This window comes from Podarcis melisellensis (assembly GCF_964234715.1).
Source record: "Podarcis melisellensis genome assembly, chromosome: 3".
Classification (NCBI taxonomy): Eukaryota; Metazoa; Chordata; class Lepidosauria; order Squamata; family Lacertidae; genus Podarcis; species Podarcis melisellensis.
Genome location: NC_138530.1, coordinates 56931003 through 56948223, shown reverse-complemented (window position 1 = coordinate 56948223; position 17221 = coordinate 56931003). Strand labels below are relative to the sequence as shown.

Below are 17221 nucleotides of genomic sequence, written 5' to 3'. Positions count from 1 at the left end.
AGAAGTCCTGGAGCTTTGAAGCAGCCTGAAGGAACACAAGTCACCTGTCTAGATTGAAATTGTCATTCAGTATTTTGTAGCAGAATACCAATTTTGATGTACTAGAAAGGTCAAGGCAATTTCTTTATACTGAATACATATATCCAGTATTCATTCTGAACAAGTTAGATATTTATGCATTGTCAATTAAACTCTTCTTCCATAAAGTTCTTTTGGTGGCATAGAGACGATGGAGTGTGCCTCCAGAGGTGAAGCCAAACTGTTGTGTTAGCAGCACCAAAGTGACCTCCCTGGGGCATAAGCCAGGGCAGTGTGTATGGAGATCCTGGGCTGTCCAGACAACAAGATCTCCCCTCGACCTCACTGATGTGGTCCAAAGCAAAGCAGAGCAATACGTTTGGCACCAGCATGGCTGGAGGAGTTGCCAGAAGAAGGCATGCGAGGCACCATCCAACTGTCTTAGGGACTCCATTCTGGATTTGTATAGGGTTTACTCCTTAGTATTTTCTTCTGCTGAAGATATCTTGCAAGGCAGCTATACAAAAGTTTTTTGTATAATTCTGCTTTTCTGTGAGGCTCAGTGACTAGATTTTCTCTGCCCTCTCAAAACAGGTTTCTTGCAAATTTGCCCATCTTGAGAGTAGAGCATCTATAAACATTGGGAATCCTGTATAAATGTGAGGCTTCTGCAACTTCCCTTTATCTCATAAGTGCTGACTGCACCAATAAATTTATAAGATGAACTATCCTGATGGCAGCACACACCATTGGCATGTCTTTGGTATTAAAGTAAATAAAATTGAAGCTCACTGACACTCCAATCTTAAAGCAAAGTCCCTCATGCTGTGGAAAGTTCTACAAAGTTCATTTAGTTAGCTGCATTTTTGACAAAATATATAGCATATAAAACAGCATAACTTTTGGTTTTGCACTTTAGTAACATAGAAAAGGAAGGTTTGTGTTTGGCTTTACATGACAAATGTTTGTCACCATCCTGCTTTATTTATTTTTTCCCACTCTCCTGTTTTTGGCTTGGTTTCCAACAAACAAACAAACAAACAAACAAACAAACTGCTTCAGTTGGTTTTAAGGACCTCCTGATCACTGTACTACAGTATACTTTTCCCTAAGTAATCTCAAAGCCAAAGCAAACACTGTAAAACAAAATCTCCAAAAGTAAATAGTGCAGTTTGTTGCCCTCCATATGGCTCACTGGCTAGAAGGTCATAAAGTGTGGTTCTTCTCTCTTCTCCCACCCCCAGCCCAGCCTTTTTCTAGGGGAACAGCTGGGTTTACACAGCATTTTCCGAGTGTTTGGTCTGGCCCAGAGCCAGCCATGCATAATTTTTCCATTATGTGCATTTGATAGATGAGAAGCAGGGGGTGGTAACTTGGAGGAGCAAATTTGTGAGTTACTTTGGATTTTTATTAAAAGAGTCTTTTAAGAGAATATAAAGTAATGTAAACAAAATAAAAAGGCCACAAGGTATGACTAGATCTCTAATGGCAAGTGAATGTTGCCCACAGTTCAGGGAGTTTTTTCTTAAGGGGGGGTAGTTTTGACTTTTTCTTAAAATAAATAAACTATATAGGTTTGCCGAGAGACATATATTGTTTGTTCTCCTGATTCTTCAAGAGAGGATTGGAATTTTAAAAAATTGGTATCAATATTGAGAATGAATTGGAGGGAAATGGGAGGGAGCTAAAATGTCCCTTAATAATTAAAATGGAATGAAACTTTTCATTGGAAAGACTTCATGGAAATGGTCATATAGAGTTCATTTCTCAAATGGCTCCCATGGAAATATTTTAGGGCCCAACTAGCTGATGACATTCATGTGTAGTGAATAATAAATAGGGAGGGGGGTCAAACCAGATCCAGAATGTGGAAGGAGGAAGGACTTTAACCCTTTGCCCTTACCAATCAGAATCGGACCTCATGCCTGCCAATGGAAACTTTGGCAGGGAGCAAAGGAGTTTGGAATTCCGAACAGAATTGCAGTGGGGGCATCATGTCTCCTCTCTCTTTCCATGCCACACAGGCTATTTCTTTAAAATCTTGCACACAGTGGAAAAAAGCTAGGGCCAAACTAGATACGGCACAGTGGATCCATGAGCAGATCTCTCATTGCCTGTCATTTTGTAAAAAAACAGTCACTTTGCTGTCCAATTTGGATTGAGCTGCAGCTCTGGAGGAAGTAAAGTTTTGCCTTGTACTTTTCCCCCAGATCACAAACGCCCCCACTCTATTGTAAATCCAGGGGTGGGGGCACAGTTTGACTTTAACTGAGGAAACAGTGTGGAGAAAAGCACAACCTTGATCCTCATGCCCTCCTTTCTCTGCGGTGTTACCTTTAAGGAAAGGAAATGTCATTGGCAAATCAGATAACACCTCTCAACTTTGGACCACAAAACATTCAGGTGTTGGACATAGAAATCTATGTGCTAAACACGCATGGTGAAAAGCCCCAATGTGTGTGCCAGCTTTGTCCAGTTTGCTGCATTGAAAGGATTTCCCAATCACTTCATACAGGCTTTTTTGCTAAAATTTGCCAGCCTTCAAAGAGAAAGAGTGCATGCTCAAACTATAGAGACTCCCAAGACAATGCCAACAAACCCGGCCATCATCTCCCCCATCTCCCCTCAACTCCCACTATTGGCTGGATCCAGATTAAGTAAGTTGCACTTAGTTCCTATTAATATCAGTTAAGTTATCATTATTAACTTTTCAGATTGATTTCAGTGGGACTCTTCTATCCAGTGATAATCCATGTCACAAAACTGCATACTGCTTTTCCTCAAGAAAGGAGAGTCACACCCGTAGTTCTGTTAAAATGAGCCATTTATTAGTTCAACAAACAAAGCCTAGTGACAAACCCTGCACACCTGCTACAGTATTTCTGCTCTGCTGCTCTTGGGCCTTTCCCACTCCAATGATTCTTCAAGCCACCATCTTCAGTTCATCCTCTCATGTACAGTGGTACAGTGGTACCTCGGGTTAAGAACTTTGCTTCAGGATGAGAACAGAAATTGTGCTCTGGCGGCGTGGTGGCAGCAGGAGTCCTCATTAACTAAAGTGGTGCTTCAGGTTAAGAACAGTTTCAGGTTAAGAATGGACCTCCGGAACAAATTAAGTACTTAACCCGAGGTACCACTGTACAGTGGTGCCTCGCAAGACGAAATTAATTCGTTCCGCAAGTTTTTTCGTCTTGCGAGTTTTTCGTCTTGCGAAGCACGGTTTCCCATAGGAATGCATTAAAAATCAATTAATGTGTTCCTATGGAGACCGCTTGCCAGGCTGGCGGTGCGGAGAAGGGCTTTTCTCCCCACCGCAAGCCTTCAGCACAGGTACGGGAACAGAGGGGAAGGCGCGCAGCGCTTCTCCTCTGTTCCCGGGACTTGCGGTGGGAGGAGGGTTTTTCCTCCCCACCGCCAACATTCAGAACAGCATTCTGAATGTTGGCGGTGGGGAGGAAAGCCCTCCTCCCACCGCAAGCCTTCAGGACAGGTCCGGGAACAGAGGGGAAGGCGCGCAGCGCTTCTCCTCTGTTCCCGGGACTTGCGGTGGGAGGAGGGTTTTTCCTCCCCACCGCCAACATTCAGAACAGCATTCTGAATGTTGGCGGTGGGGAGGAAAGCCCTCCTCCCACCGCAAGCCTTCAGTGGAGACTGGCGATGGGGCGGAGAGCCCTCCTCCCCCCGCCAGGCTTCGGAGGGCTTCTCCGAAGCCTGGCGGGGGGAGGAGGGCTCTCCGTCCCATCGCCAGCCTTCAGAGGAGCCCTCCGAAGCCTGGCGGGGGGAGGAGGGCTCTCCGCCCCATCGCCAGGCTTCAGAGGAGGTCCGAGGACAGTGGGGAAGACGCGCTGCACTTCCCCGCTGTCCCTGGAGATTTCCCTATGGGCTTTCGTCTTGCGAAGCAACCCCATAGGGAAATTCGTTTTGCGAAGCGCCTCCAAAACGGAAAACCCTTTCGTCTAGCGGGTTTTTCGTCTTGCGAGGCGTTTGTCTTGCGGGGCACCACTGTACTTGCTTTCTTATATTCAGTAGCCAAAGCCAAAATTTCAGTTTCAAAGCATCCATAGTCTATTGAATACTTAGCTATTTGTTTTGAGAGCCTACATTTATGACCAGGAGAAGGCAACTGGTAGGAAGTTTTGGCAATTCAAAAAAATAATAATGAAAAAAATAAAACGCTTTTACAACTTACTGTATATACTCGTGTATAAGCCGACTTTTTCAGCACATTTTTAATGCTGAAAAGGCCCCCCCTTGGCTTATACTCGAGTGAGGGTCCCAGCTGAGCACATTTCCAGCGGCGGCAGAGGAGGAGGAATGAGCAGCCTGAAAGCAGCCCTTTCGGGCTGCTCCTTCCTCCTCCTCCGCTGCCGCCATCAGCCTCTGTGGGACAGGAGGGGCTGGGGGGGGAGAGAGAAGCCCCCTCTTCCATGTGCGCATGTGCGCACGCACACTCCAGCCCACCAGGAGGTTTGTGGTGTGGTGAACCGGCTTATACTCGAGTCAATAAGTTTCCCCAGTTTTTTGTGGTAAAATTAGGTGCCTCGACTTATATTCGGGTCGGCTTATACTCAAGGGTATACGGGTATTTACATTTCAACAGACTATATTTGACCAAATTCTTCTTTATGTAACTCTCTTACAGAACATAGGAAACTCGGCAATCTAACTGTGACAGTGAAAAAGACAGTCCCTTCTCCAGAATCCCTTCAGATCCTGTACCAGCGCATGAGATATGAATATGAGTTTTACTACTACATCAAAGAGCAGTTTCATCTATTAAAGCGCAAGTTTGGACTACGATCTTCAAATAGTAACTCTTCTCCTAGACCAGAATTTGTCATTCCTTCTCCTTTGGAAACTGAAGAGCCAGTAACAGAAGATGAGGAGCAAGATGATGAAAAGTGGTTGGAAGATATCTATAGAAGGTGATGCAAGCATCACCTTCTCTGCTGGCTGAAGCACCCAGATTTTTCATAAACTATTAAGAAAAATCCTTAAGGAAGTGAGTTACTGCACAACAGCATTTAAAAGACATTTCCCCCAGGATGAACTGGTTGTGAGACCTCTTTTTGAGAGGGTCTATTTCTTTAAATTTATATTTGTTTCCCTTGGCTCCATAGGATCATAGTAGCTAGGACATACTTTTAAATGTGCCATTTCATTACAAATTACGGTACATTGTCACTGTAAAATATTGCTGTATATGGTACCTATTTGGCAGAGTGATGTAGATCACAGCATAGGTCATCTGCAGTTTTCTCAAAACCTGTTTTTCTTTGTTAGTATTTATACCGAATATTTTACAGTCACATTTGATCACTTGGAATTAAGAGCAGGGTATTGGAGGTTTGTATTATCATCTGAACAGGGAATTCTGTTGTGCTAAAAGAAGAAATGCATTACCGCTACACTAATTCTGGATACTATTTAGGCTATGTTTTCCCCATGGAAATTAATAAGGGCATTGTTGACAAACCAAGTAGAATTGCAGGGGAAATTAAGCTTATCTTCTTAAATGTATGAGTACATCAGAGTTCAACACCTTTCGAAACTGATGAAAGTTAGGAGAGCAAATGTTTGCAGAATTTGGTGTTTGTTTCACAGAGGAAGCTAGGCTACAGGGAAGGCATTTAACTTTACTCCAGATTTTAGAAGGAGAAATCCTTCTTAGTGTATTATTCCCAGTCCTTTTATTACACAGAGACCCTAAAGGAGTGGAACACAAATAGTCAGGCATCTTTTCAAAAATGTGGGCTGTTCTAGTTGAAAGAACATTTGTGCTATGTCATAAATGCATGATTCGGTTCCAGCTGAGAGAGATTCTTGCTGAAGTTTGAAGTCTCTGTTCAATGTGCCTCATATCTTCTGGACGGTTGAAAATAAGATAGTACCTAATACATTTGGGGTGTATTCCATGATGCATTTATTATAGAGATACAGAAGAATGTTTACTGCATTCCCTACAAAGTGTATTCCACTCTAACCCCTGATCCCGTTTCACAGTAACAACTGTCTAGGCATGGGCAGGTTCTCCTTTAACTTAAAACAGGCATGACCAAACTTGGCCCTCCAGATGTTTTGGGACTACAGTTCCCATCATCCCTGACCACTGGTCCTGTTAGCTAGGGATGATGGGAGTTGTAGTCCCAAAACATCTGGAGGGCCAAGTTTGGCCATGCCTGACTTAAAGCAAAGGAGCAAGGAATTGCTGTTGTCTTGGTCATACTCAAATGTGTGCTGGCCAGAGTAGTACAGTCAGCATCTCTGATAGGGAGCTGGGATGAAATAGGATGGAACTGGTTTGTTGGTTTACCAGGAGCTCTACTTCTTTTCTAGTGTTTTATCTTTCAAATTCCCTTCTCAGAGCTTGTGAGCATCAACTAATATTGTAAATCACCATTATCTATTGCATTCTGTTGTTTACTATACTACTTCTATCAGGATTTGAACAAACATAATTGTGTTAAGGCTCAATGACAACATGGATGAATTATCTTGTTGCTAGTTATGTCCTAATTTTGTGGTTCCAATGCACTACTCTGAAGGAACACAGTGGGAGCAAGAAATACAGTAAATAATAATTAACCAAGATGCTGCATTGTATATTTTAAGTGGTTTCTATGAAATTACATTTAAAGAGTAACGATTAGTTTACACACTGTGGATTTCTTTTCTTTTTTAAAAAAGCAAATTAATATTCACATATTGGGTTTTTTTATCTTTTTTTAAAAGAAAAGATCAGATTTTATCCGTGTCTCTAGAGTCCTGGGTCACTTAACATGTTCACTTTCTCTGCAATTTCACTGCTGCTTAAATCTATTTTTATCGTTCTATTTAATATTTTTCTTCATGAATACTTTGCAATGTTAAAAAGAACAGGCTGTCGGGTAATTTACTTGCTAGGTTTCAGTGTTGTATATTTTTTGTACAAAGCAACTTGGCCTCTACTCCCAGAAAGGTACTTCATAAATTTATTTGGCACATAAGCTTTTAAGTTTCCTAACACAACAGGTCATTTATCTGTCATGAAATAGATTTTATAATTTACTTTAAATGACTTAAAAGCACACTTTAAGTTTGTTAATCGTTTGACTTATTTATTGTGACTTTTCAGCACATTCCAAATTCTAAGTTGCTCAGGAAAGGAGTTCATTTAAATGATTTTATTTTGATGATTCTTTCTTTTTCTTTTTAGAATGAAATCACTGTTATAAAGCCTTCAGCCCATGACACCCTTTTAGGAAGCACCATACTTGTTTGTTAATCTCTGTGAGAGAGAAAAGGTCAGTTCAGGGCACATGTGGGGAAAAAGAGCATATATGTACATTAGGTTAGTTGTAAATGAAAGCAACCAGTGTTTGAATTAAATATTCATTAACTTATTCACTGACGTTTTGATATTAAACCATAAGACATCCATCTAAACTTTTCTTTATTTTTAGTCCACTAATATTTCCATTTGGAACCTGTGCTGTTCTTCACAAAACCAGTAATCCTTCTGTGGGTTTTTTTCTGGATGTAAAGGTTAAAGCATTTTCCATTTGAATCACGCTAGAAAAGATTATTTGATAAAGCACTGTTTATTGGTGAAGGCCACACTTACTTTAAGCAAGCTATTTTGAGATTACTTTGCTACACCTTGAATTACTTTGAGGCACAAGGCCCAAAAGTTAACCTTTTCTAATTATATGAGAAATACAGTGAATATTTGGAACTGCACTGGCAATGTGCTTTATTGCTGTTGTGGAATAATTTTTAATGCATAGTGGTAACAGCTTTGACCCAAGCATTGCTTTTTACTAGTTAACATAGACATGGGTGTGGTGATATTTGATATCTAGGCTCAATGCTCCCCTTGTCCACAGTTCTCAGGCAACTTGCTAAACTTTAAAGAAGTGTGTGCGTCAAACCACAAACACACAAGAAATAACATGCTGTAATGGTGGTAAAATGGCTTTGAATTCCAAAATCACATTAATAAATGGTACATTTTGTGTAATTTATTTATGTTTATTTTGAAGAGATACAATAGCATTGCAGTTTTCCAAAATGCACTCACTTTGTGAACCCATGAATGTCCTTGTTTCTTTTAAAGGTACATCTGAAATACTTTAGTTTATATGAGTGTCTTGAGTGCCACATGGCTTTTGTGATGAATTACATTAATTTGTGGTAGAATTTAATAACTCAGGCCAGAAATCAAAACTGTACTCTTTAAAGATAAACAGGTTCCAACTGATAAAAGCAGTTAAGACAGGCTTCCAGCATTTTTTAAAGGAGTAATACATATTCCTTTTTTGCAACGAGAATTTACATTGAATTTAGGCTTGTACTGTTGCCTATTGCCTACAAAATTACATTTGAAAATAATTAAATGCCATGAAAACTAATAAAGGCCTGTAATATGCAAGGGTGAATGGTGCATTCTCTCCTGTTTGTGTTTGTCTTTCTATAATATGAGGGTTGTATGATCAGTTCTTCAGTCTTTAAATACCCTGCATGGTGATTTAATATGAAAACAGTGGGAGTACACATGACAAGTTTTCTTAGTTTGTGTCTTAATCTGAGTGGCTGATGAATAGTTTTAGAAATTTTATATAGTTAAATAAATTTTTTTAAGTTCAAGTCCTGCTAACATCTCTTAAGTTGGCCTTGTTCCTCACCTACATTCAAAATAACTTTTCAATATTGTACCAGCCTGCACTCAGTGAGGAAATGGTTATGAAGGTTCACAGGTACAGGCAGATGTTTCTGGTACCTATGGAATTTTTCTCTAGTGACTTCAGCTGGTACATGTGCTGTTTCAGCTTTTAGTGATGCAAAATGCCCAGTTTCAGAGCAAATGTAGATTAGGGGCTAAATGTTTATAAGCAACTCAATATTATTATCACTTTAAAAAAAAACCATGTATCATGTAAAACTATATTGGCAACACCATCAAAGGAGGTAATCCCAATCCCAAAACACCTTAAATAGTAAAAATGGATCCATTCACTGGAGAATAATTACAGTAATCTGTCTGAAATAAGAATAATGCAAGAATTGCTGGGTATGATCTTTTTTTATAACTTTGTTTTAATTAAAAATCATGTTATCTTCTTTCAATTTATTTGTAATGAGCTTTAATTCCCTTCAACATCTGAAGATATCAGATCAATTAATGTCAACATTTGGGCACTCTCAACTAAAAATGTTCCTCCTGAACACAATCTACTATATAAACATGTGCACCTCTATTCATAGAAATTATCACAGCACACTCAAATTCATTCAAAAAACTGCTCCTCTGCTGCATGATATTAGAATTTGTGTATGAATTGTTGATTATAACACATAGCTTAAACCAGCTTACTTAAAAATCTAATACAGACAACTGCATCTTTGTTGAATGTAATTGATTGTTCACATATGACACAGAGTTTGTGCAGACAAACTAATTCCTGCATCCAGAATGCAAATAAATAATGGGGTATGTCTGTGTTTGCTTTTTATCTGGTTTGAGAACTCTTGCATTGCTAGATTGTCACTAGTTGTAGTATTCCCAGTTTTAGTACAGTATAAATTTCTGAAATCAAGTAGACAAGGTCCCTATAGTGCAAGGATTGGGAGATATTAGTGGGTGAAAGAGGATATGGAGTAAAGGGAAGCTTCTTGGTGACCCTTGGATATTTCTGCTAATCTTTCCATTGAATGGTTTTCCAAATACCTGAATGTCAGTACAAACAGTATAAAAACAAAAAGGAAATCCCCATATAGCCCTGTGGGACACAGAATAGAAAAAACTTGGCAACAAATTCTATGCTCAGCCCAGAAGACGGCACTGCCGTCTTGAAGAGCAATGAGAGAAGTAATAAAGTATGGGTGCCAATCTCCCTTTCAGGCATGGTCTTAAATTTATCTTTATGTATTTGTCCTGAAAACTATGGTAGAGCTTATGGTTCCAAAGTCATGTCCCTTGTAGGGATGAAAATTGATTATATATAAAGGAATAACTTGTTAGAAACCTTTTATTTTATTTTTTAAAAACCTGACAAATATTCCGGATTTTTATTTTATTGGCAAATGAGTGTATATGTGTGGGTGTATGACTGGATTCATGAATCTGAGACAGAAGCTTGAACTGACTAAAGCCTCAGCAGCAGTAGGCTCTTTATGATAAACCACAGTGGAATTTGGAAACTTTTCAGCAACTTTGACCTTAACTTTGTCTTACAAATATCACAGTGTCAAACAGCATTGCATATGTCTCCTCATCATGGAGGCAGAAGGAATAATTGTCCAGCCAACTCTCTTTTTCCAAAACAATACTCTTCGAGTCAAAGGAAAATAGCTAAGGTCTTTAATTTCCCTAAATAATGTCCAATTTTCCTTCTGAAATGTTTCGTATTAACAATAAATATACATTTTGCAGCAAATACTTTGGATTGCATTATAATTACATGGAAGTACATTTTGGTTAAGTTTTGGCAAACTGTATGCAAACTAATAGGGCTCTACCATGCCATAGTGCATGGCATTCACACATCAGGGGAAACCATAGTTAAAGGTTTACAGTGGATACTCTTGCGTAACTAGGGATTATGGGTTGTTCGGGATGTGGGCAAGTGCACATCTGCACAGCCCAGCCCTGTGGTGTGAAGCCTGGATTGTGTCCATTATCTCAAATCAGTAGTCAAATATTAAAGACAAAGGGGCTCTTGAGTCTTTGTATCCACATGGCAGTTTGCAATTCTGTGAGCAATAAAATTCAGCCACTGCCATGACTTTAAATCATTGGGGGGGGGGGAATCTGTAGCCATTATGTTATTTCTTTTTTCCTCCTAAAGATGGGCTCTTCTTTCTCTTGTCATGCACATTCCCACCTTTGGTATACAATCTCAGAATTCAGAGTCTGAATTTTCATTCCATGAAAATGCTGTACAAAAGTTCAAGAGAAGTGTATGTTTATATTACCCCTTGGTGTTGCAACATCCTGTATAGAGGGCAGGCAGGATCACCCCAAATATGGGTCACAGAGGCTTTGATTGTTAAGAGGGGAAGCAATTATTTTCAGCAAGATGGCTAAGGGAACAATTCATCCCTTCTCCCTTTTTATTTTGCCTTTATGTATTCACATACTGTATTTATTTCCAAAAATGGAACTGTTGGAAAATAACGTACTGTCAGTGTCAATATAGTACCAAGTTATTTCACAGTCATATACCAAACATATCTTAGAGCTTTTTGTTTAATGTCAGCAGCAGATACTATGAATTCCAGTCTACGTACATCATTTCAGATCCATGTTGCAGAGCTCTTATCTCTAGAGATTCTGATCAATGTAAACTTTTTTCCAGCCTGAAACCCTTGCCCTCTAAAAGATTTCCACAGAGCCTTTCACTGGTAACCACAGAGCGGTCTCCTGTAACCCACCTGCATTTCCTGCTCTTGATCTCCCCAACCTTTAGTTGTGATCTATGTAGATTGTCTTTCTGGTCAAGAAAACATGACTCTCTGATCTGTACAATGCCTACTACACACAACAATGTTTGTTAATGTAGTGGATACAGAGAGTGGGGGGAAGGATGTGGATGGGAACAGTGCACATAAGGTACATTTGACTGTCCAAAATCAAACAGATGTTGATTTTATTATGAGAATTTCCTTTTTTAAAAATATTAAACTGGTTTTGTGCACACTAGAGGGAGCCCTGATCACAACAATAATTGAAAACATATTTCAGAAACTCTGCAAACAGCACTCTTTATGTCTTCATAAGCATTGATAAATTTTAATTAGGAAATTACTACATTTATTTAATGAGAAAATTGGCTTACCCCCATAGCCTGCTGCTTAATTGTGACATTTGATTTCTTTTCATTTCTACCCCACCTTCCCTGAAGCCTCTAGGCTGGTATAACAAATTAAAACTCCACAGTTGCTTAGGAAAAAACACCCCAGCCACCAAGAGAGAGCTCCTATCATATTGTCTTACAGTCCTCGTGCAGAGGATTAAACCTTGGCCATGAATGGGCTCCTACAAGTCATTGCCTCTTGTGTTCTGTACTTTTATGAACACAGTGGCTGGGTGAGGAACCAAGGGCCAAACTAGACTTTTGTTTAATATGGATGTAGCATGTACCTTGTTTTTCCTCAGGCATGGGAGAGCCCGATTCTGACTGCAAAGGCAACACTGGGAGGGAAGGCTTTTCACTCACCCACCACCATCAGAACAAAGATTGGGGCCCCAAGCAGCTAATACCTAAACTAAGTTCCAACTGTGGCAGGCAAGTGAAGAGATAAGGCTCCTTTACCTGCATGCTGCCTTTGTGGTGAGAATTGGGCTCTCCTAGTTAGCTAAAGAAAAACAAGGGACATAGCTGCCTGCACATCTAATTTGGCCTGAAGGAAGCTTTATTGGCTCAACTTAGTTTGTGATGGGACATAGGAAACAAGGCAGTCTCTATCTCCATTTCTCCTTCTGTGTGTATTTGTAGGTTATAAAGCAAAACAAAAATTCTTATGTTGATCTTCCAGTAGGACAATCAGGGTTTCCGTACCAAATTTGGTCAGGAGTTCAGAAAGCTGATAATGTTCAAGGATGCTTGAAGTGGCTCAACAACTTTCTCCCCTTTCCAAACCATAACTTGTTCTTTCCCTTTCTGTAAGGACAGAAGATAGCAGGAATCATGGTTGCAAGTGATGACTGGTGTTGAGGTTAAATCTGATGAACTGAAGGCACTGAAGAGAGTAGTTAAGTCAGGGGTCAGCAAACTTTTTCAGCAGGGGGCCGGTCCACTGTCCCTCAGACCTTGTGTGGGGCTAGACTATATCTTGGTGGGGGGGAGAGATGAACGAATTCCTATGCCCCACAAATAACCCAGAGATGCATTTTAAATAAAAGCACACATTCTACTCATGTAAAAACACGCTGATTCCCAGACGCCCGTGGGCTGGATTTAGAAGGCGATCCGGCCCCCAGGCCTTAGTTTGCCTACTCATGAGTTAGATAAATACAAATTTTCCCTTATGATAATGAAAGCCTCTTGGTCAAAGTTGTAGCTTATGTAACAGTAGAGTAGCTTGCACTATGTACACACTATACCTTTAAAGCACATTGAAAACACATCATTTCCCTCAAAGAATTCTGGGCATTGTAGTTTACCCCTCACAGAGTGACAATTCCCAGCAACCTTTGACAAATGACATTGCCCAGAATTATTTGAGGGAAGGAATGAGTTTTAAAGGTATGTGTGTACATAGTCTTGAGTGTGAAGGTGGAATTGCATGTTACATTATATGGCCACCACTGAAACCAGCAACCACAAGTTAGTAAAGGTAAAGGGACCCCTGACCATTAGGTCCAGTCATGACCGACTCTAGGGTTGCGGCGCTCATCTTGCTTTATTGGCCGAGGGAGCTGGTGTACAGCTTCCGGGTCATGTGGCCAGCATGACTAAGCTGCTTCTGGTGAACCAGAGCAGCACACAGAAACGCCGTTTACCTTCCCACCAGAGCGGTACCTATTTATCTACTTACATTTTGACGTGCTTTCAAACTGCTAGGTTGGTGGGAGCAGGGACCGAGCAACGGGAGCTCACCCCGTTGTGGGGATTTGAACTGCTGACCTTCTGATCGGCAAGTCCTAGGCTCTGTGGTTTAGACCACAGCGCCACCCGCTTGTCCCCTAATGTCTAGGACAACTTACCTATATCCTGGCAGGACATTATAAATAACTGGCTGTCATTAGTCCTATGGAGGTGTCTTGGAGGAGGTGATTGGATCCTGAGGAGGAATGGTTGAGTTTGAAGAGTGCCTGTTTCCTTGCCCAGTCCCAGGACTCTGGCTACATGCCATCCTTCGAAAGGAAGGTGCAGGGGGCATGGCACTTATTGGAGCAACATATTAGCCATGTGCTGCATTTTACAATCTGCCTTGCCTAAGAACCCCTCTGATTTATGGATTAAACCAAACTGGGAGTTCAGCTCATCCAGCAATAAGGGCCAGGACACTGGCAGAGAGTGAACAAAAGCACCCCACCATGATGTTGGGACACAACTAGATATTCCTTTCCTTTTAAGTGGAGATATAGGGTGGTGTTGAAGTGAATAGCTGTGGTTAACAGAACAAGACTTCCCCTCCCTCTCTTTCCCCTGCATGTGCTGGCTCCAAATCTGCTCTGGAGTTTGGGGAAACCCCTAGAACAGATGTAGGGAGTTAAGAGGGGCAGGATTTCTGCTGATGGGAAATCCTTGTGTTTACACAATCAACGACTTAGTCCTACTTTGACTACTGCCCTTCTATTCAGTCTGTATCTGTATTGGACTTGGCATTATTTTTATATCTGGTTTTACTGTTCATGGGTTTTATTGTTGAAAAGCTTCAGCACGTTTAATGGAAAGCAATTACTAAATGAAATGAAATAAATAAACTAGGGCATTACAGGGAAGGAATGACAGATTTGTTTGTTTTTTTGAAAGGAATTGTGTATTTAATATGACAGGCAGCTCTAGGCAGAAAGAGAGTAGGAAATCTTAGGAATGTGAATTTAACTGAGATACCCAGTGGGGGCTGATTGCAATTCTAAGTTACAGTGTGACTACAGGTGACCTTTTCAGGGTCACCTGAGATTGAGTCACAAAGAGCAAGGCAAACAGAGATTCACCTCCTCAGTAAAAAATAAGAACGAACAACCATGGAGCTCGTTTTGGTTTGTGGAAGAAAATAAGGTTATCTGATTTGAAGTCATATGGACGAATAGGGAAGAAGTTAATGGTACAATTATGGTCTGTGGTCTTGCCCACATCCAGTGAAAGAGGTAGAAACAGGTATGTGTGTGTGTTAAAGTAAGAGGATGTAGCTGAGGGATAATTCTGAGAAAGAAGAGTAGACAAAACAAAGCAGCAGCAATGGATCTGTTGCTGAAAAAATCACAGAAACAATATATCTTGCTGGAAGGGACAAGAATGGAAAAAGTGTCTTGATGAGTATGCATGTAATGTTACACCACAGTTTATTTTTAAAGATACATAAAGTCAGGGAAACTAGAAAAGAATGTGTAAAATCCTTTCCATAATGGAGTTCAGACTGTTGGCTGACTCAATTAAAAATAAAATAAAAATAAAATGGCCCAGCTTCTTTACAATGACTTCGGAAATAGTAGCTACTACTCTGCTCACACTGCCGACACAGGCCTCAAGAGGGTGATTCACTGCCTATTTACAGTCAGTGATGAAGCGAGGGCTGGATCTCAGGCCAAAATCCAGGTCCTGCAGCCCAGGGGTTCCCCAGATTACCCCCAAGCCCAGCTGCAGATGATGGGGGCAGCAGCAAACAGGCTCACCACAAGTCCCTGGGCTGGCATGGGCATGCCATGGCACACCGGGGCTGGCACTGGTTGCCACAGCATCCTTGCATTTTGCTTACTTTTAAACACATGTTATAGTAAGGGGAGGGGCAACCAAATTTGTTCATGGTTACAGAGGCTAATTTTATTTTTCTTCTACATTAAAATGGTGTTTGTTGATAAGCTTATGGAGTTAGCATCAGCGGCGGCAGCCCTGTTTTATTCCTTTAGTGGTGGTGGTGCTATGATTTGAGTTCAGAATCTGGACCTGCAAGTGATTAGAGTGTTTCTTCTTTTTATTAGCATTGACAAAAGAAGATAGTTTCTTCACATACCAGGACTGCAAGGGCAATTGTTAAGCATGGAATGGTTGCAGGTGGGGGGGGGAGAGAAAATGAAGGTAGCATCTTTGGGAGCCGTAGCAACAGCCTCCCACCAATGGTGTGGCTAATGCTTGGGGTGAGGAGAGAGGTGACAAGGCGGCCAGCGCTGCACAGGAACACCCACAGGACCCCTAGGTTGTCTTGTGCGGTGTGCCTGCACATCTGCAATCTCATCCCCATTTCACCCATCCCGATAAGCGGCAGCAACCCTGGAACCAGGAGGTTATTTCTGTGGTTCCACCTTGCTGGGTGGTAAATCCAGGGTCTGACATTGCTAGCTGCACCACTGCTTAGTGTATGTTGTTTCACTGGGTGCAGGTTATCAGTGAATCACCTGCCATCAGAGTGATTAGAATACGTTGTTTAGTGCAGGGGTGGGCTGCACAAGTTTAGCTCATCAAGCTACCCTGTTTGGTGCCCAAGTTCATTTCCCCCAAACCACAGCCACCTGCCCCACACCTGATGTCATATGGGAAGTAGGTACATGGCTGGACAGGAACCATCAGGAGCTTAAAGTGAATGTGGTCCACTCCAGCGTGCCTTACTTCTCCAATAACACCAAGTGGTTTCCATTCCAAAGGGGTTAGCACAATTTGTATGTTTCCGAACACAATTCAAAGTGTTGGTGCTGACCTTTAAAGCCCTAAACGGCCTCAGTCCAGTATACCTGAAGGAGCATCTCCACCCCCATCATTCTGCCCAGACACTGAGGTCCAGTGCCGAGGGCCTTCTGGCGGTTCCCTCACTGCGAGAAGCCAAATTACAGGGAACCAGGCAGAGCGCCTTCTCGGTAGTGGCACCCGCCCTTTGGAACACCCTCCCACCAGATGTTAAGGAGAAGAACAACTTCCAGTCTTCCACCCTGTGGAACGCTCTCCCACCAGATGTCAAAGAGAAGAAAAACTACCAGATTTTTAGAAGACATCTGAAGGCAACACTGTTTAGGGAAGCTTTTAATGCTTAACAGACCGCTGTATTTTAATACTTTGTTGGAAGCTGCCCAGAGTGGCTGGGGAAACTCAGCCAGATGGGCGGAGTATAAATAATAAATTATTATTATTATTATTATTATTATTATTATTATTATTATTATTATTATTATTATGAGTTTCAATGAAATCTGCTTGGTGTTGTTGGTGCAACAAAGCCTTTGTGCTGCAGCGCCCAATTGCAGGACAACTCATATCAGCTGATGGACAAATAGCTCCAACCACCTGTCAAAGTTGGACTGCGCTTCCCCACCCCTCTCCATCTCATCTGGATTGCAACTAATTTATGTTGAATGGCTCATGTACCCAGATCACTTTTGAATGCAACACATTTAGCATAAACTATCTACTTTGAGCCAGTTTAGTTTGCCCAGCTACTGAGCATCCATTAATGCACACAGTGACCCAAAATGTCTGGTACATTTGACTGACCACAGGTTCACAGACCCTTGGGGGGGGAGGGGGCCTGAACCAAAATGGATGTGAAATGACTGTTGGAAATTTGG

General features: G+C 41.3%; 1 protein-coding gene and 1 long non-coding RNA gene across 8 annotated transcripts in view; one reads left to right on the top strand and one right to left on the bottom strand.

Annotated features, from left to right (window-relative positions):
- The window catches only part of UST (uronyl 2-sulfotransferase), a 128178-nt gene extending 119743 nt beyond the window's left edge, over positions 1–8435 (top strand). The window contains exon 8 of the mRNA XM_081905209.1: positions 4661–8435. Within this exon, the coding sequence (XP_081761335.1) occupies positions 4661–4947 (287 nt within the window). The 3' untranslated portion in view covers positions 4948–8435. The remainder of the gene's footprint in view (positions 1–4660) is intronic.
- LOC309366542 overlaps positions 1–17221 on the bottom strand; it is a 107126-nt gene that overhangs the window by 54643 nt on the left and 35262 nt on the right. The window contains exon 4 of one of the 7 annotated variants that reach the window (XR_014166740.1): positions 256–649. The exons of the other annotated variants lie outside the window; for them this stretch is intronic. This is a non-coding gene — a long non-coding RNA (uncharacterized lncRNA). Of the gene's footprint in view, positions 1–255; positions 650–17221 lie in introns of those variants that run through there. 7 annotated transcript variants of the gene reach the window in all.